Source organism: Pithys albifrons, chromosome 2 (genome assembly GCF_047495875.1).
Source record: "Pithys albifrons albifrons isolate INPA30051 chromosome 2, PitAlb_v1, whole genome shotgun sequence".
NCBI classification, from domain to species: domain Eukaryota; kingdom Metazoa; phylum Chordata; class Aves; order Passeriformes; family Thamnophilidae; genus Pithys; species Pithys albifrons.
In genome coordinates this window covers 108,488,028-108,505,321 of record NC_092459.1, presented here as the reverse complement: position 1 = coordinate 108,505,321, position 17,294 = coordinate 108,488,028, and the positions used below count along the sequence as shown (strand labels likewise).

Sequence of the window (17,294 nt, the reverse complement as noted above, 5' to 3'; positions counted from 1 at the left end):
TCCTGTTTTCCAGTACAGCAATAGGAAAGGAGACAAGGGATCGCATTATTACCTGCCGTGGAACAACAACATTAGCCAGGCTACCAACAACACTGAAGTCCCTGATGTGGGTAGGATGAACACCAAGCACCAGGCCTGGGTAACCCACAAACTGCTAACACAGGTAATGCCTGTTTTCACAGCCATTTTCCCCTGCAACTCAGCTTCTCCCGAGGCAGCTAGAGCAGGAGGTGGCTACAGGAACAGATGGGGAGCAGAGAAACACAGAAATGTATCTAGCAGCTCCCTGCTCCAAAAATACACTGGCACAAATGGCCACGTGGAAGCACAAACTGACACAAACACACAGTTCCAGGCAGAGGGAGAGAGGCTTTCGCCCTTGGAGGTTCTCCAGGGTCTAAAAAAGGGTGAAGTTGATGGGTTTTTACCTGCATCCATGGGATCTGACCAAGACTCTTCTATCCTAAGGTCCTTTATCACAAAACACACAGAAATAAATAGCTGGAGGCTTTCACCCCCAAAAACTTTGGTCGAAATTGTCTGCTGAAACTTTCCAATGCAAGGCTGAACTTGCTGGCCAGACAGAGAACTCAGGCATGTTTTAACATCACAAAAGAACTTTTTCACTATGAAGCAAAGCTAAAAGTAAGGCAGAGGCCAAACGTTCAAAAACAGTACCATGGCAGGCTTATCTGTCATAACCACTGACAGGATGGACCCACCAACCACAGCAGTGCTGTATGCCCAGAGAAAAGGGTTACCCTGGCTCTCTAGAAAACTGACAGCAGTGCTGGTGTGGAACTAAGGCAGCTTTGACAAGGTAGCGTGGCACAGTGGGCTGGCACAGCTCCACAGGTAGCAGGGCAGTCCCCTCACCCCAAGCTTTGCCAAACTCTCTGTATGACCATATTCCACACTGGCCTGTGTGCAGCTGCTGGTTTTCAGCTGGAATAGCACTGACTCCAGAAAAGAGGGAAGTGTGGAGGCAGGAAAGAAGAGTTGCCTTTTCCCCCAACCCAGTTGACGAGACAGTCTTACAGCCATGGATCCAAGGAGGCATCATGTCTCAAGCATTAGACCTTTACCATTCTAGCAGTGTAGGGGTTCACACCTTTTTCAATCCTCTATCAAAGAAATCCCTTGATTATATCAGTGACCATGAGAATTCAGGTGTTAAGATTGCTTTGTGATCTTTCAGTTCAAAATGAAAAAAAAAAAAGAAATCCCATTTACTGTAAGAAAAAAAGGAATCAATGGGAAAGAAAATAATCCTTTACTGTTTTAAGATTGTCTGTGTTTTGGTATCCTGAAAGGATATGTAGGCATTGGAACTCAAAGCAGCCATCTAAAGGGAAGAAAGTAAGCAATTTTATTAAGAAAATAAGAAAAGGGAAAAAATAAAATAAAAGCAAAGCTTACAACTAATAATTCTCTCTTCTACAAGCCCAAAGCCCCAAAAGGGGAATGAAAACACCATTGTTGTAGATTTTTTAAGCAAGTATCTTTCAAAACATCTTAACAGTAAACAGAAGCCATCCCAAATATGCCTCAAAACCAAGTAACACAGTTATAAATTCTTTCAATTTTTGTGGTATGAGAGGAAGTGGCAAAAAATGGGTCAAGACTTTCTCATTCTTAAAATTTTCTTACATGTCAAAGATAAAGGAATGTGAGGGGAATTCACTCACTCATGAGACACTTATTCCAAGTACTCTATTCAGTTAAGATCTGCTCTTGAGGAGAAAACAGTAGTTCAAAAATCTTGTTCTCTTGAAATTTTTCACAGCTTTATACAACTACTGCTCAAGGTATCTAGAGGAAGAGACAAACCATTAAATCAATTTCCAAGAGACACAACTAGATAAAAGACAGGTACAACTAGAAAAAAATAGCCAAACAGACTTGCCCACCATGACTCCACAGCTGTAATTATGTCAGGTGTCACCCCAAGGTGTCCAGGTTAAGTCCTGTGCTAATCAACCGCTGATAAATTAGCAACAGGTTGGTCTGGAAATTCACAGATCTGAGTTAGATTTTGGCTGGAAAAGAGAAGTTTTGACAGCTCTTCTCTGTTCTTTTAAATCTCTTCCTATGTACTGACATAAAAAACAAAGGGATTCAGAGTTTACTTAATGAGCAGTCACTGGAAGTCAAGGAAGTTCATAGCACATGCCGAGTGGCAGCATAGAATGTGCTGCCAACTGCATTCAATGATCCAGATTCTCCAATTACTCCACTTAATATAGCTTTTGATATTGACAGCACTGGCTATGCAAATACTCTTCCCAAGCACAGCTGGGAGGGGAAAGTCAGTTTATGACACTGGATGTAAAAGCACAAGGCACCACTGCATTAGTCTTAGCCCTAAAGAAAGGTCAAGAAAATCATCACCTTGGGACATCAGGCAAGCAACATATCTAATGGAAACACTTAGGGAATGTCTTCTGTCTGCCTGCCCTATGTCAAAGCTGGTGGGGCTTGTCCCAACAGGTGAAGATGAATACATGCTCCCAGGAAAGCTGCACGCCCATCAAAACACACATCTCCACCACAACAGCCAGTGCCACCCATCTGGCAGCCCCAGACAACTCTAAACCCATCAAATAGCAGCAGGGAAGCTGACATTCCCTCTTGGGTGAAGAAGATGAAGGGTGACTGGTCATTACAGGCCCTTGCAGAGGTGGCACAGAGGAAATGAGCAGTGGGAATATGGATCACTGTAATGTGAGAGCCAAAACCGATATGATATGAGAGAGTCTTATAATGCTCCGGATTGTTTTAATTCTAGTTGTTCTTGGAACTAGAAATTATTTTGCCCTTGTGATGTTTGGTCAGCACCAAAGTCAATTTTCAAAACAGATCCATTAGAAATGAAAGGTCAGATCTGCCAGTGTGGTATTAAGCTGATACAGCAGCTCACTCAGAACAAAACCCACAAAATGACTGCAGGAGACTGACTGTTCACATGAAATAAAACCCAAAACCAGTTTGTGCTAAAATAAAGACACAGAGCCACAGAGATTGCAGTTCAGCAGCTGCAGACAGTTAAACAGCTGCAGAGGCTGCCCATAGCTTTGCCGTAATACTCAAGAAAGTCTCTTAAATAATAGTAAAACAAAAAGAACTCCCAATAATGACTCTCCACTACAAAGAGAACCTCAACAGGCAAGCAAAAATTACTTCTGCACTGCTCATTTTTACAGGTTTACAGGCAGTAGTTCAGAAGGGCACGCACTTCTGATTCATCTCTAAAGCTTGTGTGCTTTGAAGCCCTACAGTGACAGCACAGGGCACTGACTCAGGAGCTGGGTGATTTAGCTGAAGCATTTGAAGATGCTCTTGCCTGCAGCTGTGGCTCATCTCACCGCTTAGGCAGATTTTCCTCCCCGCTGCACAGGCAGCAGAAGGGAGGTGTGCAGGCTTCTCAGCTGCTGCAGCTCACCCTCACCTCACAAATCGGACCTGAAGGTGATGGCATTAATACTCACACACCACACAGCCCCACTGTCACCCTATCTCTGCTTCAGGGCACAAAACGACTACTTCTTAGGGACAGCGACATCTTCCTCCACTCCTGAATGCAGAAACCCTCATGAGTCAGAGCCTTAGACAACAGCAATGTTAGTTACGGTTCTGCTAATTTTAGCTCATGCTTAACCCACAGTTCTCAAGTCCCTGCAACGCCTCTCCAGGTGCCAAAAGCCACAGCTACCCTGTACCTCAGCTGCCAAAACACACAGCTTCCCAGATGAGAGCCTCTGAGGCACTTACAGAAACTGTATGTGCAGAAATGCATTTTGCAAATGAGGAAGAGGAAGAAAACAAGGACGGCTTTATTTACCCTGTTGCTCTGTGCATATCTTAAAATAAGGAACAAAAGTTCAGCTGCACAGTTCCTGTGTTTCAGAGTCCACTTCAGGACACACAAGACAGACCTGGTGAAGAGGGCAGATCAGGAGTGTCCCACAAGGTAGCAAAGAGCCTGCCAGGGCCAGCTTCTACCCCAAGGAGTGAAAGGAGAGAGAGGGGCAAGGGAAACAAACACACACTTCACACACTCTGCTCAGAGTAAACTGGGAAAGTTTTTAGAAGTAAATAAACACACACACACGCCCCCATATTCTCAGAAAGCCACCCAAGCAGAATGCTTTTACTACCGTAACTGAAGGGTTTGTTTTATAAGAAGAGTTTTCTCAGATTTAGCCAACCTTACCAGCCTCCTCGTCCTCCTCTTCTTATTCACACTAAACTGTGAAAGGGACTTCAGCTCTCTCCAACCAATTAAAAAATAATTGAAGCAGCAGAGGTGCACTGTACAGCCTGAGCAGCCTAAGAGACTGAAGACTCAGCTCAGATGAGGCCTACACCATGTCATAATATTTCATTTTATTTAACTTCATTACACAAAGAGCTGAAAAGAGTATTCTCAAGGACCCAATCCTGAAAAAAAACCCCAAAAATTCTTTATTCCAGTTTAAGTCCACTGGGTTCAAATGAACAGAACTCATACTTTACTGCACGTGTGCACTACAGTGCCTGCAGGAACAGAGCACGGTTTTATTTGTTCTAAAAGCTCTGTGAGGAAGTTACACACAGTTTCTCTCTCAAAAAATAAAACTGTGTTAGAACACAACTTGGTGCATTTTATTCACTCAAGGAAACATCCTCACCCCTTTCACTGACAATTAAGATTAGTTTTGTCTACACCTGGATATAATCTAAAATTTTCTGCTTTTGATAATTATTTTTGTTACTGCTAGGGCAGAAAACAACATCAAGGAATTGCTGAAAAAAATTCTACCTCTCAGAGAAAAATAAAATTCAGACCAAGTATATATGCCAAACATAAATTTTTCTACCTTACAAATACTAAACTTTGAGCCTGCTTCTATCTTTTAGGAATTGGACACAAAGTTACAAATACATAATGGGTACAAATATGCAGCACTGACCACCTAAAAAGTCAGCAGCAAGAAGGATTTCACATACACCCATACCTTTCCCTTTGAAATCCCTTTGTTGTCAAAATGCAGCCAACACTTTTGACATGAAATTCCTAACTTGTGGTCCATGGAACAGACCCAAGGCTGTAAACAGCTAAGAGGCAAGTTTGGTAAGGTAGGAAAGGAAAGCAGCTGGTGGGGAAGAGTCAGGATTGGCAGATAACCTTCCTGACAGAAGTCAGGCAGAGAATCCAAAGGAGCAAATCTATGTCTCTGCAATCAGGGATTTTCTTTTGGTTGAAGAAGAGAGATGGAAGGTGACAGAAGAGAACTGCTTTTGTGTGTGGATGGTAAGTGTTTTAACTGACTGCAGAAAGAAAGGGACAAGACAGCTGTAAGGGAGCTCATGGTGATTATCTGGAAAAAGTTTAAACCCTCAAAAAGTCGTCAGTTAAAACTGGAAACGAATGGAAAAGAAAATGCTGAAGGGTATTTGCAAACGGGGATTACTTGGGGTGGAATCTGATCTAATGAAAAGTATAAGGATCTATCCTTATAATTCTGTATATATCATTTCATTGAGAAGGAGAACAGAAGCTAAAATGCAGGAAAAATTGCATGGTGCTTTCCTTGCACAAGTTTTGTTACAGTACACCTGCCTCACTAACACCCCAACCTGATCAAAAACTCAGCAGAACAATCTCATAACAAAAAAAACATGTTTCACAGCAAAACTAACTCTAAGGCATTCAATATAATGACTCTTTATAATTAAAACCACTTAGGTACTCACAAAATCCCCTCTAACAACCCTGCAAAGCAAGAAAATTGAGCAATGTGACAGCCTGACCCTGCATAGGAAGCCAAGGATTTCTACAGCAACCAGCTAACTCCAGTTCTTTCAGTGGCCTTCAGCACTGCAGAGTTTACTGGAAAGCAGCACCCAGAAGGCAACAGATCAGTGTGAGCTATGGAATCCCAGAAAGCTCATTTCTCTCCTATGCACAATGCATGCCAAATCTTAAGATTCCTGCAGCATCCAGTTATGAAACTACAATAGAAGAGAAAAACAGATGACTAAAGCATTTTGGAAAAAAAAATTAAGCCTTATTTCATTTCCAAAGGAGAAATATGTATATTTGAAAACAGAGAACCTACTTCAGACCATACCTAATCAATATAAAAATAGCCAACTTGCCTTATGGACATGACCTGTCTTCAGTTAAGGCTTTCAAACACCAGAAAAGTTTAATCCTTTTAGAACATTGTGGCTTGCTGTTTTAAGCAGGACTTAAAAGCAAAGCAGTTCATGTAGATGACAGAGGTTACAAACACTGTACAAAAAGAACGTATTTCTTTATCTCTAAAGGAACTCCTGAACACAAATCCTGTAGAAAAGCTTCTTTATGTTTATTCTTTTCCAGTGTTTATAAGCAGTTAGAATCTATGTTCAGGTGAGCAACTTTCCTGTTCATAAAAGCACCTAAAGGACAATGACATATTAGGAACTTGGCAACCTCAGCTCTGTAAATTAAGTCATTCTGTGTGAAAAACAGTCAGTATTACTCTTGAAGCCTCTCTTGAGTCCTTGACTTGCAAGATATGACACAACAATAAGGAAATATAAAAACCACCATAGAGAGCTCATGTGTTTATCATCAGATGTTTCAGCAGCTCTGTAAAACTCTTATCAGAGCTTCAGGTCCAAGTACTGGAACTGATCTCTGGTCCAAAGGAGAACTTTCTTCCTGCAAGCCTTCTCTGCTGAGCCTGTATCTCAGACAAGCCTTGACTCAGCTGCCTGACCAGAGGCCTCCAGCACTGGGGAGCCCCAGGGCACACAGGAGGTGCATGCTGGGCTGGCAGGCTCCATTCACACAGGATCAACAGGAGAGCTGGGCTTCTCCAAACTGGCAGCTGGGACTGGCAGGAAACCCAAAGGCATCTCAAACAGTGCCTGATACCAACATTAGACCCTGAGATTAGCTCAGTTGGTTAAAACTTGGTTGTAATAACGCCAAGGTCATGGGTTCAATCCCCTATGTGGGCCACTGACTTAAGAGTTGGACTTAACGATCCTTGTGGGTCCCTTCCAACTCAGAATAGTCTGTGATTCAGGCACCTGACCTGTGTCCCCTGCACAAGTCACAGCACTGTCCCTGCCAGTGATGCCCAGCACGCTCCTGTCCCACAGAAAACCAGGCTGCTCCAACAGCACAGAGCTGTAAATACAGCTTGCTTTGTAGAAGCCTAAGCAAAATGAGGGAGACTGATTTCTGGTTTTATTCAATGACTGCACTGAGGATAAGCACTATATTAACTCTCTTCTATCACACATAGTCCTTTGGGGCCAGGACTGCAGTTCACTGGTGAGCTTGGGTAGAAAATCCTGAGCTGACCCAGCTTATTCTAAGGGTAAATGGAGGATGACACACTCCAGCACTTCCAAGCAAGCACCTTTAAAAAAAGAATCAAGTCCTTATATGATTAATGCAAAGCGTTTTGATTTCACCGTAGCAGAAGTCACTCACCCATATTAAAGAGCAAGACTACACTTGTTTGTTTATTTATTTTAATGAAAGGTTCTAAATAAACCAACTGTTCAATTTTTCAGAGGTACTGAGCAGCCACAATAATTAGGTCTGGGTGAGTGGGAGCTGCCAAAATGCCACAGAAGTGACTCAGTCCTGTTAATTATCTGAAAAATAAGGAACAGTGACAACACTGGACACTCCATCACAACCTGTCTCCCTCCAAACACACCACCAATGAAAAGCAATCATTTGAGAGTGGCTGTCTCTAATTATTAGTGGGGACAAGAATCACAAATTGCAGAAACCAGAAAAAGCAAGGAAAGGAGGTCTCAGCTTAGTCTGGACAAATGCTGCTGTACCTTGAAATAATCCCTTAAAACAGTGAAGCAGCAACACCAGAGTGGTACCAACTTCCCACACAGCCAGGGTAGCTCCAGAAAAAAGGGCAGGAGCTATTTTAAACACTAAGGTAAAATAAAACAAACAAACAAACAACAAAAACACGAACAAACTCAAATCAATACAAGTCCTGAGGACACAAAGAGTATTAAAGCCAAGCAAAAAACACACCCAGCATTGCAAACCATACACCATCGGTACAAAAGTATTCCAACACACAAGTTGTTTTCTGAAGAGTCAGATAAATGTGGACCTTAGAGAAGACAGCAGTTCACAAAGAGGCACACAGCCTGTTTTGGTCATGCACAGTCCCTGCTCACAGACACTTCTCAGTTCCAATGTATTTATGACTATGTTGTCATTTATTTTAAAATATGAATGGAGCATTCTTTTCCTCCAGAAACACTGCATTGTTAAAATGCCAGTACATTAAAATAACTTACCGCTTACTACATTTCAATCAAACAAACTACAGACTACAGCACTGACACTTAATATATATTGACCGCTTTCAGCAAGAACAGCATATGGAGTTCATTTCTTCTGTTTTGTTCTCACATGGGCCAAGCCCAGAGACAAGACTTAGAAACAGATGAAGCAGGATCCTGTCAGTATGTACAAAAACTGAACCTTCTCCAAAGGTAAGGAAAGATTTAGTTGGTAGCTATCACAACAATAAATAAATATTTACCCCTTTGTTTCATCTAGAAGTGTGACTCATGAAGCTTGACTTATAGCAGAAATACCATATTTTATCTTGCGTGCTTACAGAATATTGTTAAGGTTCTCCGAACAAGAGGAAGCAGAATCAAAAAGCCAACAATCAAAGGACTGTGTGAGTGATGTTTTTCCCTATTGTTATTTTTCCTACAATTCATCCACATTTCACCACCATACTGTTGCTTTTTCATAATCAACACAAGCACTGATCTTGCCTACATTTAAATTCAAGAATGTAACATGAAGGTTCAAAAAGATGACCTATTTTTAAAAAATTAGTTGCATCTCTCAGGTTTTTAAAGGCTGTTTCACTACTCCACATACAGGCATTTTGCTAGGTGGGCACTCTCATTTATGATTAACCAATATGCTAACTGTTTCTAAAATAGTAAGATTCTCTGTAAGAGAATTTTTGTGTATGACTTTTTCTTGAACCAAGTCAAAGTCAGCTGCAATTTCAATGTGAACATTCCCCTGCAGGATTCCTACTTTAGTGCTGAAGTGTTCTACAGATTCTCAAGACATGAGTGAATCAAAGTGAAAATGAAAGCTAAAGCAGGTTACTTAATGCAAACAAAACTTAAAAAGCAATAAGCCCAACTGCTGAAATAAACCTGACAAAATTACTGTGGAAAACTCCTTGACCTCTTTGGGACAGTAGATCCCATGAGACGATCACAACAGCCTCTTTCAACATCTACAATGTTTTTATTTTAGTTTACTCCGTGAAAGCAAGTTCAACCTCCAAAACAACTCTGTTTCTTAATAATATTTCAAAATATTTTAGGCATGAAGATAACTTGCTAAAAAAACCCCAAATGTTTAACCTGACAGTATTCCTTTAAGACAGAGCAGTGAGCAGCCTTCCAGCATATTTGACAGAGATTTCCTACGCCAGTAGATTGAATTTAAATTTGTAGAGGCAATTACTCATAACCAGTGAAAGCAGCCAATGCAAGTGCCAAACTTGCCAACAAGAAGAAAGGCCAAGTATTAGGAAGGAGGCTGCAGTTTATTACAAGGCAATTTGAACATCTCAGTCCATGAGGTCTGGAAAGTATTTTCTTCATCCTCTGACACTACAGGCTCACACTAATGTGAGGAATTATGTCAGTAACATCAATATTCCAAACATATAAAACAGCATTTAAGTATTTGCATAATGGAGATCTTTCCCTGACTATTTAAAAGCTGCTTCTAGACTTTCCTAGCAGATTTATTTAAGCTCATCTTGCAAAGAGAAGATGTGCCAGACCCACAACATGAACCATTAACTGCTGTCTAGTTGGCTTCAAAGCCATCCAACTGGACCACCACTGCACAAAATTCTACCTGACTACACAAATACCTTAAGGCAATCGCCAAGGGCCTGTATCTTGCATCGTCCCGTTAAAAGATTGAAAGGAACAAAAAAGAGAAGAAGAAACATGGCCTCTTCAGGTAAGAAAGTCAAAAATCAAAATGGGCATGCACCCCAGATATCCCACCACCACCTTCTCCAGGACTGATCTCAAATGCTTCAGTCAGGTAAAAACAGTGTCAGCAGATAAAACATATCATTGTGAGTTGAGTTGGCAGTTGGAAAGCAGCTCATTGACAATACTTTAGGACAAAAAAAAGTCAAAAGCAAAACAACCAAGAAAACCAACAACCAAAACTACACCACTAAGTCACAGATGGCGAGCTAATAAATGCACCCTCCTCTGCAAGCCAAAAACAATGCCAGCCTTGAAAATCAAAGTAGAGAACAAAACCAGCAGGTCCAGGATAAATACACAGCAAGTACTTATTGAGAAAGACAAGAACCCCACTCAGCTGTCTCTGCAGTGGGCAGGCAAGAGAAGGTAAAGGGATGCAAGAGCCATGCACACACACCAAACAATACAAAATGAACAACATCCTTCCTATTTCACCACCAGCAGCTTACTCCATCACTTGTGTAGCAAGATGAGCTGCTTCTTACCATTTTTTGGTGCACTCGACCATCAATTCCTGGTAAGAGGCCACAAACTGGAACTTGGATGCATGTTTCCCAACACGCTGCAGTCTTTTCCAAACTGAAGCCATGATGGTGAAAAATACCAGTCCTCTCACACAGTAGCGATTCTGAATACCAATGTAGGTTTAGAGAGTGTGTTTGCTTGATACTAGCAGATTTATATACAGACACAGTAAAAACAGTGCACGAGGACCTTGAGGGGATGTCTACAATTCATATTCTGCCTCTCCCTTCTTCACGGTAAATCCCAGTACAGCTGAATGGCTCATCACTGGCCGGGAGCAGCATGCAGTAACAGGAGACAGGGAATCAAAAGAAGTTCTCTCATGGAATCATCATTCCTCACACAGTAGATGAAGTGAAGGCTGCAGGACTGGAAGACAACACAGGGGGAGAAATCAACGGTTAATATACTCCATGCTACAGTGCTGCAGTTGCACGTGATCTCGTACCTTTCAAGCAACTAAAATAAACTACAAAAACATACCCCCTTCCTGTTGCCATGCCCCCACCCCTCCAATTAAATAAATAAATAAGAATGCTGCAGCAATTTCAGGAATGCAAACCACGAGACTTTGGAAACATATCAACATGTCCTTTTATCAGCACCATCATAATTGGCAACAACAACAAAAAAGGGCAGGTCAGGGCCACACCGAATCCTTATGAAGCATCTCCCTCTGAAGCATCTCCGGGAAGCGATGCAAAGTGGCTGAGGTGCTGCCAATATGCACCCAGAGGGAGGGACACAGGGAGATGAAGTTCTTTGTCTTGATGACAAAAGGTGTAACAGTTGTTTCCTCTTTGACACACACCTCCCGCTCCCATTGCTCTGCCCAAGGAGAAGGAACAGCCAAGAAGCCGGCAAGGGAGTGTTACCACTCGAATGCCCGTGCCAGGGTTAGGAGGAGGATCAAACAGGAAAAGGGGCATCTCCCGAGTCCTGGATACCCAGGATTTCCCATCCTCCTCGCTGCATCATATTGAAATGGAAACGTCTCTCCATCCTGCACGGAGAAATGATCATCAAGGAGGTGAAAAGGGAGAGGAAGACACCCAGGTGGGCTCCTCGCTCGAAAGGAAAGCAGCATCTCTGCCGGGTGCGGGGGGGAAAAGCCTCTTCATTAGGCATACAGGGAAGCAAAAGCTGGCCGCACCTGGCGGGAGGGCAGGGTAGGTAGGATGGCACCAAAGCTAGCGACGAGGATACCTGGAGCAGCACGTCCCGCTGGGGGGGAAGGTCCCCACGGCGCGCCGGGGCGAGGAGTGCCCCGCTCCGCCTCGCCAGCCCGTGTCACCTCCGCGCCCAGACCGCCGGGGCAGCGCCCCCCGCCCTTGGCTGGGAGCCGCAGAGGCTTAAAATCACAAACGCCGCCAGCGGGGAGCACGGAGGGGACGGGCGGCTGCGGGCGCGTCCCCGTGCGCGGCACTCACCTGCCGCCGGCTCCTCGCGGGCGTTCCCGCCGGGCGGACGCGCTGGCACCACACGGCAGCCGAGACCCGGCGCTGCCGCTGCCCATTACTGCGGCAGTCCCGCCGGCGGCAGCGCCCCGCGGCTGCCCCCGTCCTGCCGCAGCCCCATGGCGAGCCCCGGGCTCACGCCGCTCCCCCGCCGGCCGGGCACACAGCGCAGCGCAGCTCGCCCCGCGTCTCACGCCGCCACCATCGCCCTCCTGCCGGCGCTGCGCCGCGCCGCGCCCCGGCCCACCACGCCGCCCGCCCCCGCCGCGCCATTGGCCCGCGCCGCGCGGCTGCCGCAGCCCATTGGGTGTCGTGCCTGTCAATCATCCACTCTCCAAAGGGGCTGGCGGGGGGTTAGCGAAGCCCGGGCTGGCAGCGCCCCGCCCCCCGCCCACAGCGCTGTCCGCGTTCTGATTGGGGAGGCGGGGCTTCTCCCGGGGAGGAGCCATTCGATAGGCCAGCAGGGCCGCCCGTCAGCGCCAGGGCGCCCGGCGATTGGCGGCGGCGCTTCCTCCAGCGGCGGGGCGGGCGCGGCGCTGTCAGGGCAGGGGCGCGGCCCCCGGACCCGCCGCGGCCCCGCAGGGCCCGGGAGCGGCGGGCAGCGCTGAGGGGGGCCGCAGGGCAGCCGGGGCGGGCGGCCCTGATGCCTCCTGTGAGGTGGGCGCGGGGCGGCTGAAGGGAGCGAGCGGCCGCGGGAGGGGAGGGGAGGGGGAACCACGGCGGGGGACAGTCCCCGTGCCGGGCCCGCCCTGAGGAGGGATCGGCCGAGCGCCAGGCCCGACCCCAGCCCTGCAATGCAGGCCCACTCCTGGAGGGGCTCCGCAGTTCGCGTGGGGATGGGAAGTTTGTGGACGGGCAGGACGTTTTCTTCGCTGTTTTAAGCTGCGTGCTCAGAGCGGCACCCAAGCGGTGGGGGCTGGATGTTCTGCGCAGTTCTGTGTAAAAGTATCCGCAAGGAAGAGCGGAGCAGCGAGGAGGGCGATCCCTGTGGGAGGTGGCTGTGAATTCCCCATAGCCAGGCTGGCTGGATGTGCCTCCTGCCGTGCGGTGCCGTTGTGGAGGCGTCGGGAGCCAGATGTAAACCCTCAGTGCTGGGTGCCAGCATTAATTAACACTAAACGGAGGCTTATTCTGGTTCACAGGGAAAATGCAACACTGTTTGTTGCCCACGTGCCTCTTGGACACCCGGACGGGTGTGTTAAGTCCTGGATCCCATTTGAAATAAGTGAATTTCAGTCAGGGTAAGGTGGGTGTGTGCTCTGTGGGACCTAATCCCAAACCTATCAACCAGCCAAGTCAGAAACTAAGCCAGCTCTCGAGTGGAAGCACAGGGAAATAAGGAAGATAATGCAGTGGAGCTCTGAGAGCAGCTGTGAAATTAAAGCCTTGGGGCTTTGCAGTCCTCCTCTATGCTCTTTTCCATGACAAACCAAATGGAATCCAAGCCTGATCCACGGACTGGGAAGCTCTTTATCCCAGTGTTTTCCTCCTTTCCCCTGAGCTGCTACGCGCTGAGCCGGCATATCACTGAGGCTGCCAGCATTCCGTGACTGGAGTGAAAGGAGAAAGAATCACTGTGTGGATGGCCACAGGCCCATGCTGAACTGAGTTACTTCAGAGAAGGTGAATATTGGGCTACTGAAAACATCAGTCCTTTGCTTATTAGTTAATCTTCAGTCCCTACCCGAGCTCCCAGAGGACATGCAATTTTTCTCTGGAGCTGTTCTGCAAGAGACAGTGATTCTCCTTTTTTCCCTGACACCCGATCCCGTCAGATCTCGGAAGCTAAGCAGGGTCAGCCCCGGATTAGTACTTGGATGGGAGACCTCCTGGGAAATGCCGGGTGCTGTAGGTTCTAGTCCTGAGGACTTCACTGGCACCGTCCAAGCTCGCTCGGCCGTGGCAGATGAACCTCAGGACTTAAACGGTGGGGCCAGTTCTGCGCACGCTGAGCCTCATCTAAAATCCACTGCGCAGGCTGGAAGGGCACACCCACGTGGGGACAGCCCTTCCCAAATCTTCGTTCGCGAAGCCGAGACACACACACACACACACACACACACACACACACACACACACACACACACACAGACACACACTGGAAATGTTACAGATAGTTCTACTACTCATACGGATTTTCTTGGAAAGGCTTTTCCCCCCCCACCCTGAATATTTTTGAAGTTACAATCTGAAGATTTTGCACATTTTGTCTTAACATTTCTGTTCCAGTTTTGCAGCTGGTCTGCACACACAGAGTAATTCCAACACACTTGAGGGAGACATCTACTGATTAAATGCAGATCACCTGCTTAGGATTTGGGAAATGAGGCCAGGATTTCCAGAACACATCAGGCTGAGGACATGCAGTGTGGAGCACACACATGCTTGATTCTGGCTTGGAAAACACCAGATGGAAAACTGGCAGCTGTAAAGTGGATCAAACAAGGTAATACAAAATTCAGTGGACCTGAGGAGACTCTTTGTCCCTCATACCAGAGAAATGTCAAGTAACCAGTTGTGCTGGATTTTATTTCAAAACTTGTCTTTATTTTGAATATATTACCAAAAGTTAATCCATCAGTTCCTCTTGTTTATCTCCTGAATATCATGCAGCACCCAGGCTAATTCCTAAGATAGATCTTTGACCAAGATCTTATTTTCCTCCAACTGAGATAGACATTTTCTGTCCTGTGGAATAAATGCAGAAGGTCTAGTGGTTTGTTCAGTGACTTTTGTTTCAAACATCATTATTTATTAACGTTTTCCATTTCCTCCATAGCTTTTGGATTCCAGTTACACCAGGCCTGGGAGGTACAGGGCATAAGGCTGCTTTTTCCTTTGTGGCATGGGAAGAAATACAACACAGGCAATTATCCTACGGATTATCTGTTTTTTAAGAGTAGCAATCCTCAGTTCTTGCAATTTTGGAGAAAGCCTTAGGAGATTCCGAAGGGTGTGAGGAGTTACTGTGGAAGGAAGGGCAAGATCTTCAGCTGCAGATTGGAAGCTAAGAGGCCACCACAGCATTAGGAGGTTACTGGACTGTCTTATACCAGACTATTTCAAAAGCTCTTGTGATTTCTGTTGGCAGCTCACAGTCCAAAGCACCCAATAAATGGCAAAAAGACATTAGCAAGGGCACAGATGAAGAACCCCATACCCCTTCCTTGGATCGGAGCACTCAGATGGGTCAGCAAGGAACACACACACCTGTTGACTTCATTTCCACATGGCAAAGATCCCTTGACTGGTCCTGCCGGCCACAGGCCTGGTTTGTGCCAGTGACCCAGCTCAAACCATAGCTTAGCTGTAGGGGGTGGTTCAGGATGTGAGCCAAAGTAGAGGGAAACATTTTTACTTAATCCAATATTATGAGCTTGATGGTGAAAACAAACACAACTAGTTACACCAAAGTACCCAATGCTCACTTTTAAGGTCAATACCTGAGTGAACAACTCTTGTGTGACTCCCAGAATGGTTCTGATTATGAAAAAACAATGCATCACTTTATGTACAGTCTGAAATACCTTCTCTTCTGCAAGCAGGAAAAATGGTCATGTGATGAATAGGTAAATGTTGTTTTATTATTTAAAAATACATAAGATGTATGTCACAACAATCTATATTCCTGTCAAATCTGCTGCTTTCTTTGCCTGGGGAAGGACAGCTGAGGAAGTGTATTAGTGTTATATTTGAGCATGCCCTCATCTGTGTTTTTCTGGAAGGGGCATGGAACAGGATGCTGAGAGCTGCTTAAACTGGGAATTTGGCAGTGCTGACCAGGGAGAGCCCAGAGCAACTTGACCAGCTTCTTTATAAGCAGCTGGTTCCGCTAAGGACACCCTTTCTATCCAAAACAACATACTTGTGTTCTGTGGCTCCCCCTTCTCCCTGCTATGCTGACACTGAACTATCCAGACTCCCACACAATCTCCACAGAAAACCCCATGTACTTTTTTTTCCTGGACTTTGCCTACTGCTCCCTGGGTTTGTCTTGATGGTGGGAGATTTCAGTCCACCTGGTCCAAGTAGAGAGATGATCTGTGCTCTATTTCTGTTGTTCCTAGTCAAGCTTTAAAGCTCTACAGCCTCTCCCTTATCCTTCAACGCCTCGTCATCAGCATGACTAAGGCAGGTTGTTCACCAATAAAGAAATGACCTTTGCTAGGAATAGCTGTCATAAATCTCTGTTTTCCTGTCCCTCTGTACATGAGCCTACAGAAATGTCACTGAGGAAATCAACTAATTGGATTATGTCAAATTTGCAAGAACATTCCTCTTCCTGAGGCAGTGGGCTGTGTACATGAGGTTACCTACACCTGCCGTATTTTAAATGTCCTTGGATTTCTAGATCCCATCAAACCTTTGATCCCATGTTAATGAAAGTAGGGGCGAATTTGCACTGACCTCAGTAGTGTGGGTAAAGTACCATCCTGGTCCCAACACGTGTCCCTGCCTGATGCCTGACACCATAACAGTCAGTTCAGCAACAAGTAATGCTAGGTTCTATGGTAGCACGCTTGTCTGCTCTTTTTCTTTGTTTCTTCACATTGCAACAGTAATTAAAAGATATATATATACACACATAGCAAATTATTACTATAGAAAAAAAATTTTTAATCCTCCCTTCTTTTGTTTCTTGTTTGTTGCTGGAAAAGTTCCACTTGGGTGTCTTTTCATGTAATCTGGCGACATCCAACAGTCATTCTGTATTGGAGGGAATAATGTTTTGAATATTCCATCTACTAAATATCAGTAACAATTGAAAGGTGGGGAGGTGGAATCCCCCATTTTATTGTGCAGTGAAAGCTTGACTTGGAGACTGGCAGCTAAGAAAAGGTGATTCCCACATTGCAGAATCAGCCCAGTTCCTATCATAGCCTGGAAGGAAAGGATATCATTTCAGCAATACCCCCAGCTGTGTTAAGGCACTATGCATAAAACCATCACCATTTGTTCTTGCCTTACCAGCAAAAGAAGCAGATTTTAGGATGTGCTCTGCTGAGCTTGTGTTTTGTTAACAGTCAGGGGCCAAAGCAGGCATCCCAGCCGGGTTCTTGCCTATGGAACAACTCACCAGTGTGACATTCCCAGCCCAGGCCAGATCCCAGCCCAAAGCACAGAGCTGTGTACAGGCACCCACCCTGTTAAACCTCCCAGTCCAGAGAGCTCTGCTGCCAAAGGGAATCTGCAGACACAGGGGCTGGGGTAACCAACTAGTACCTCTTTTTATGGATT

General features: G+C 45.5%; 1 protein-coding gene and 1 long non-coding RNA gene across 12 annotated transcripts in view; one reads left to right on the top strand and one right to left on the bottom strand.

The window, feature by feature from the left end:
* The window catches only part of EHBP1 (EH domain binding protein 1), a 226,009-nt gene extending 213,728 nt beyond the window's left edge, over nucleotides 1-12,281 (bottom strand). For all 11 annotated transcript variants that reach the window (XM_071582029.1, XM_071582030.1, XM_071582033.1 and 8 more), the window contains exons 1-2: nucleotides 12,030-12,281; nucleotides 10,560-10,968 (exon numbers count right to left, since the gene is read on the bottom strand). In XM_071582029.1, the coding sequence (XP_071438130.1) occupies nucleotides 10,560-10,663 (104 nt within the window). In that variant the 5' untranslated portion in view covers nucleotides 10,664-10,968; nucleotides 12,030-12,281. The remainder of the gene's footprint in view (nucleotides 1-10,559; nucleotides 10,969-12,029) is intronic.
* A 331-nt stretch (nucleotides 12,282-12,612) lies between these two features.
* LOC139668486 (uncharacterized) lies at nucleotides 12,613-16,951 on the top strand. Its single transcript, XR_011697071.1, has 4 exons — nucleotides 12,613-12,713; nucleotides 13,199-13,679; nucleotides 14,286-14,502; nucleotides 14,836-16,951. It is a non-coding gene; the product is annotated as an uncharacterized lncRNA (long non-coding RNA).
* The last annotated feature ends 343 nt before the right edge of the window (nucleotides 16,952-17,294 follow it).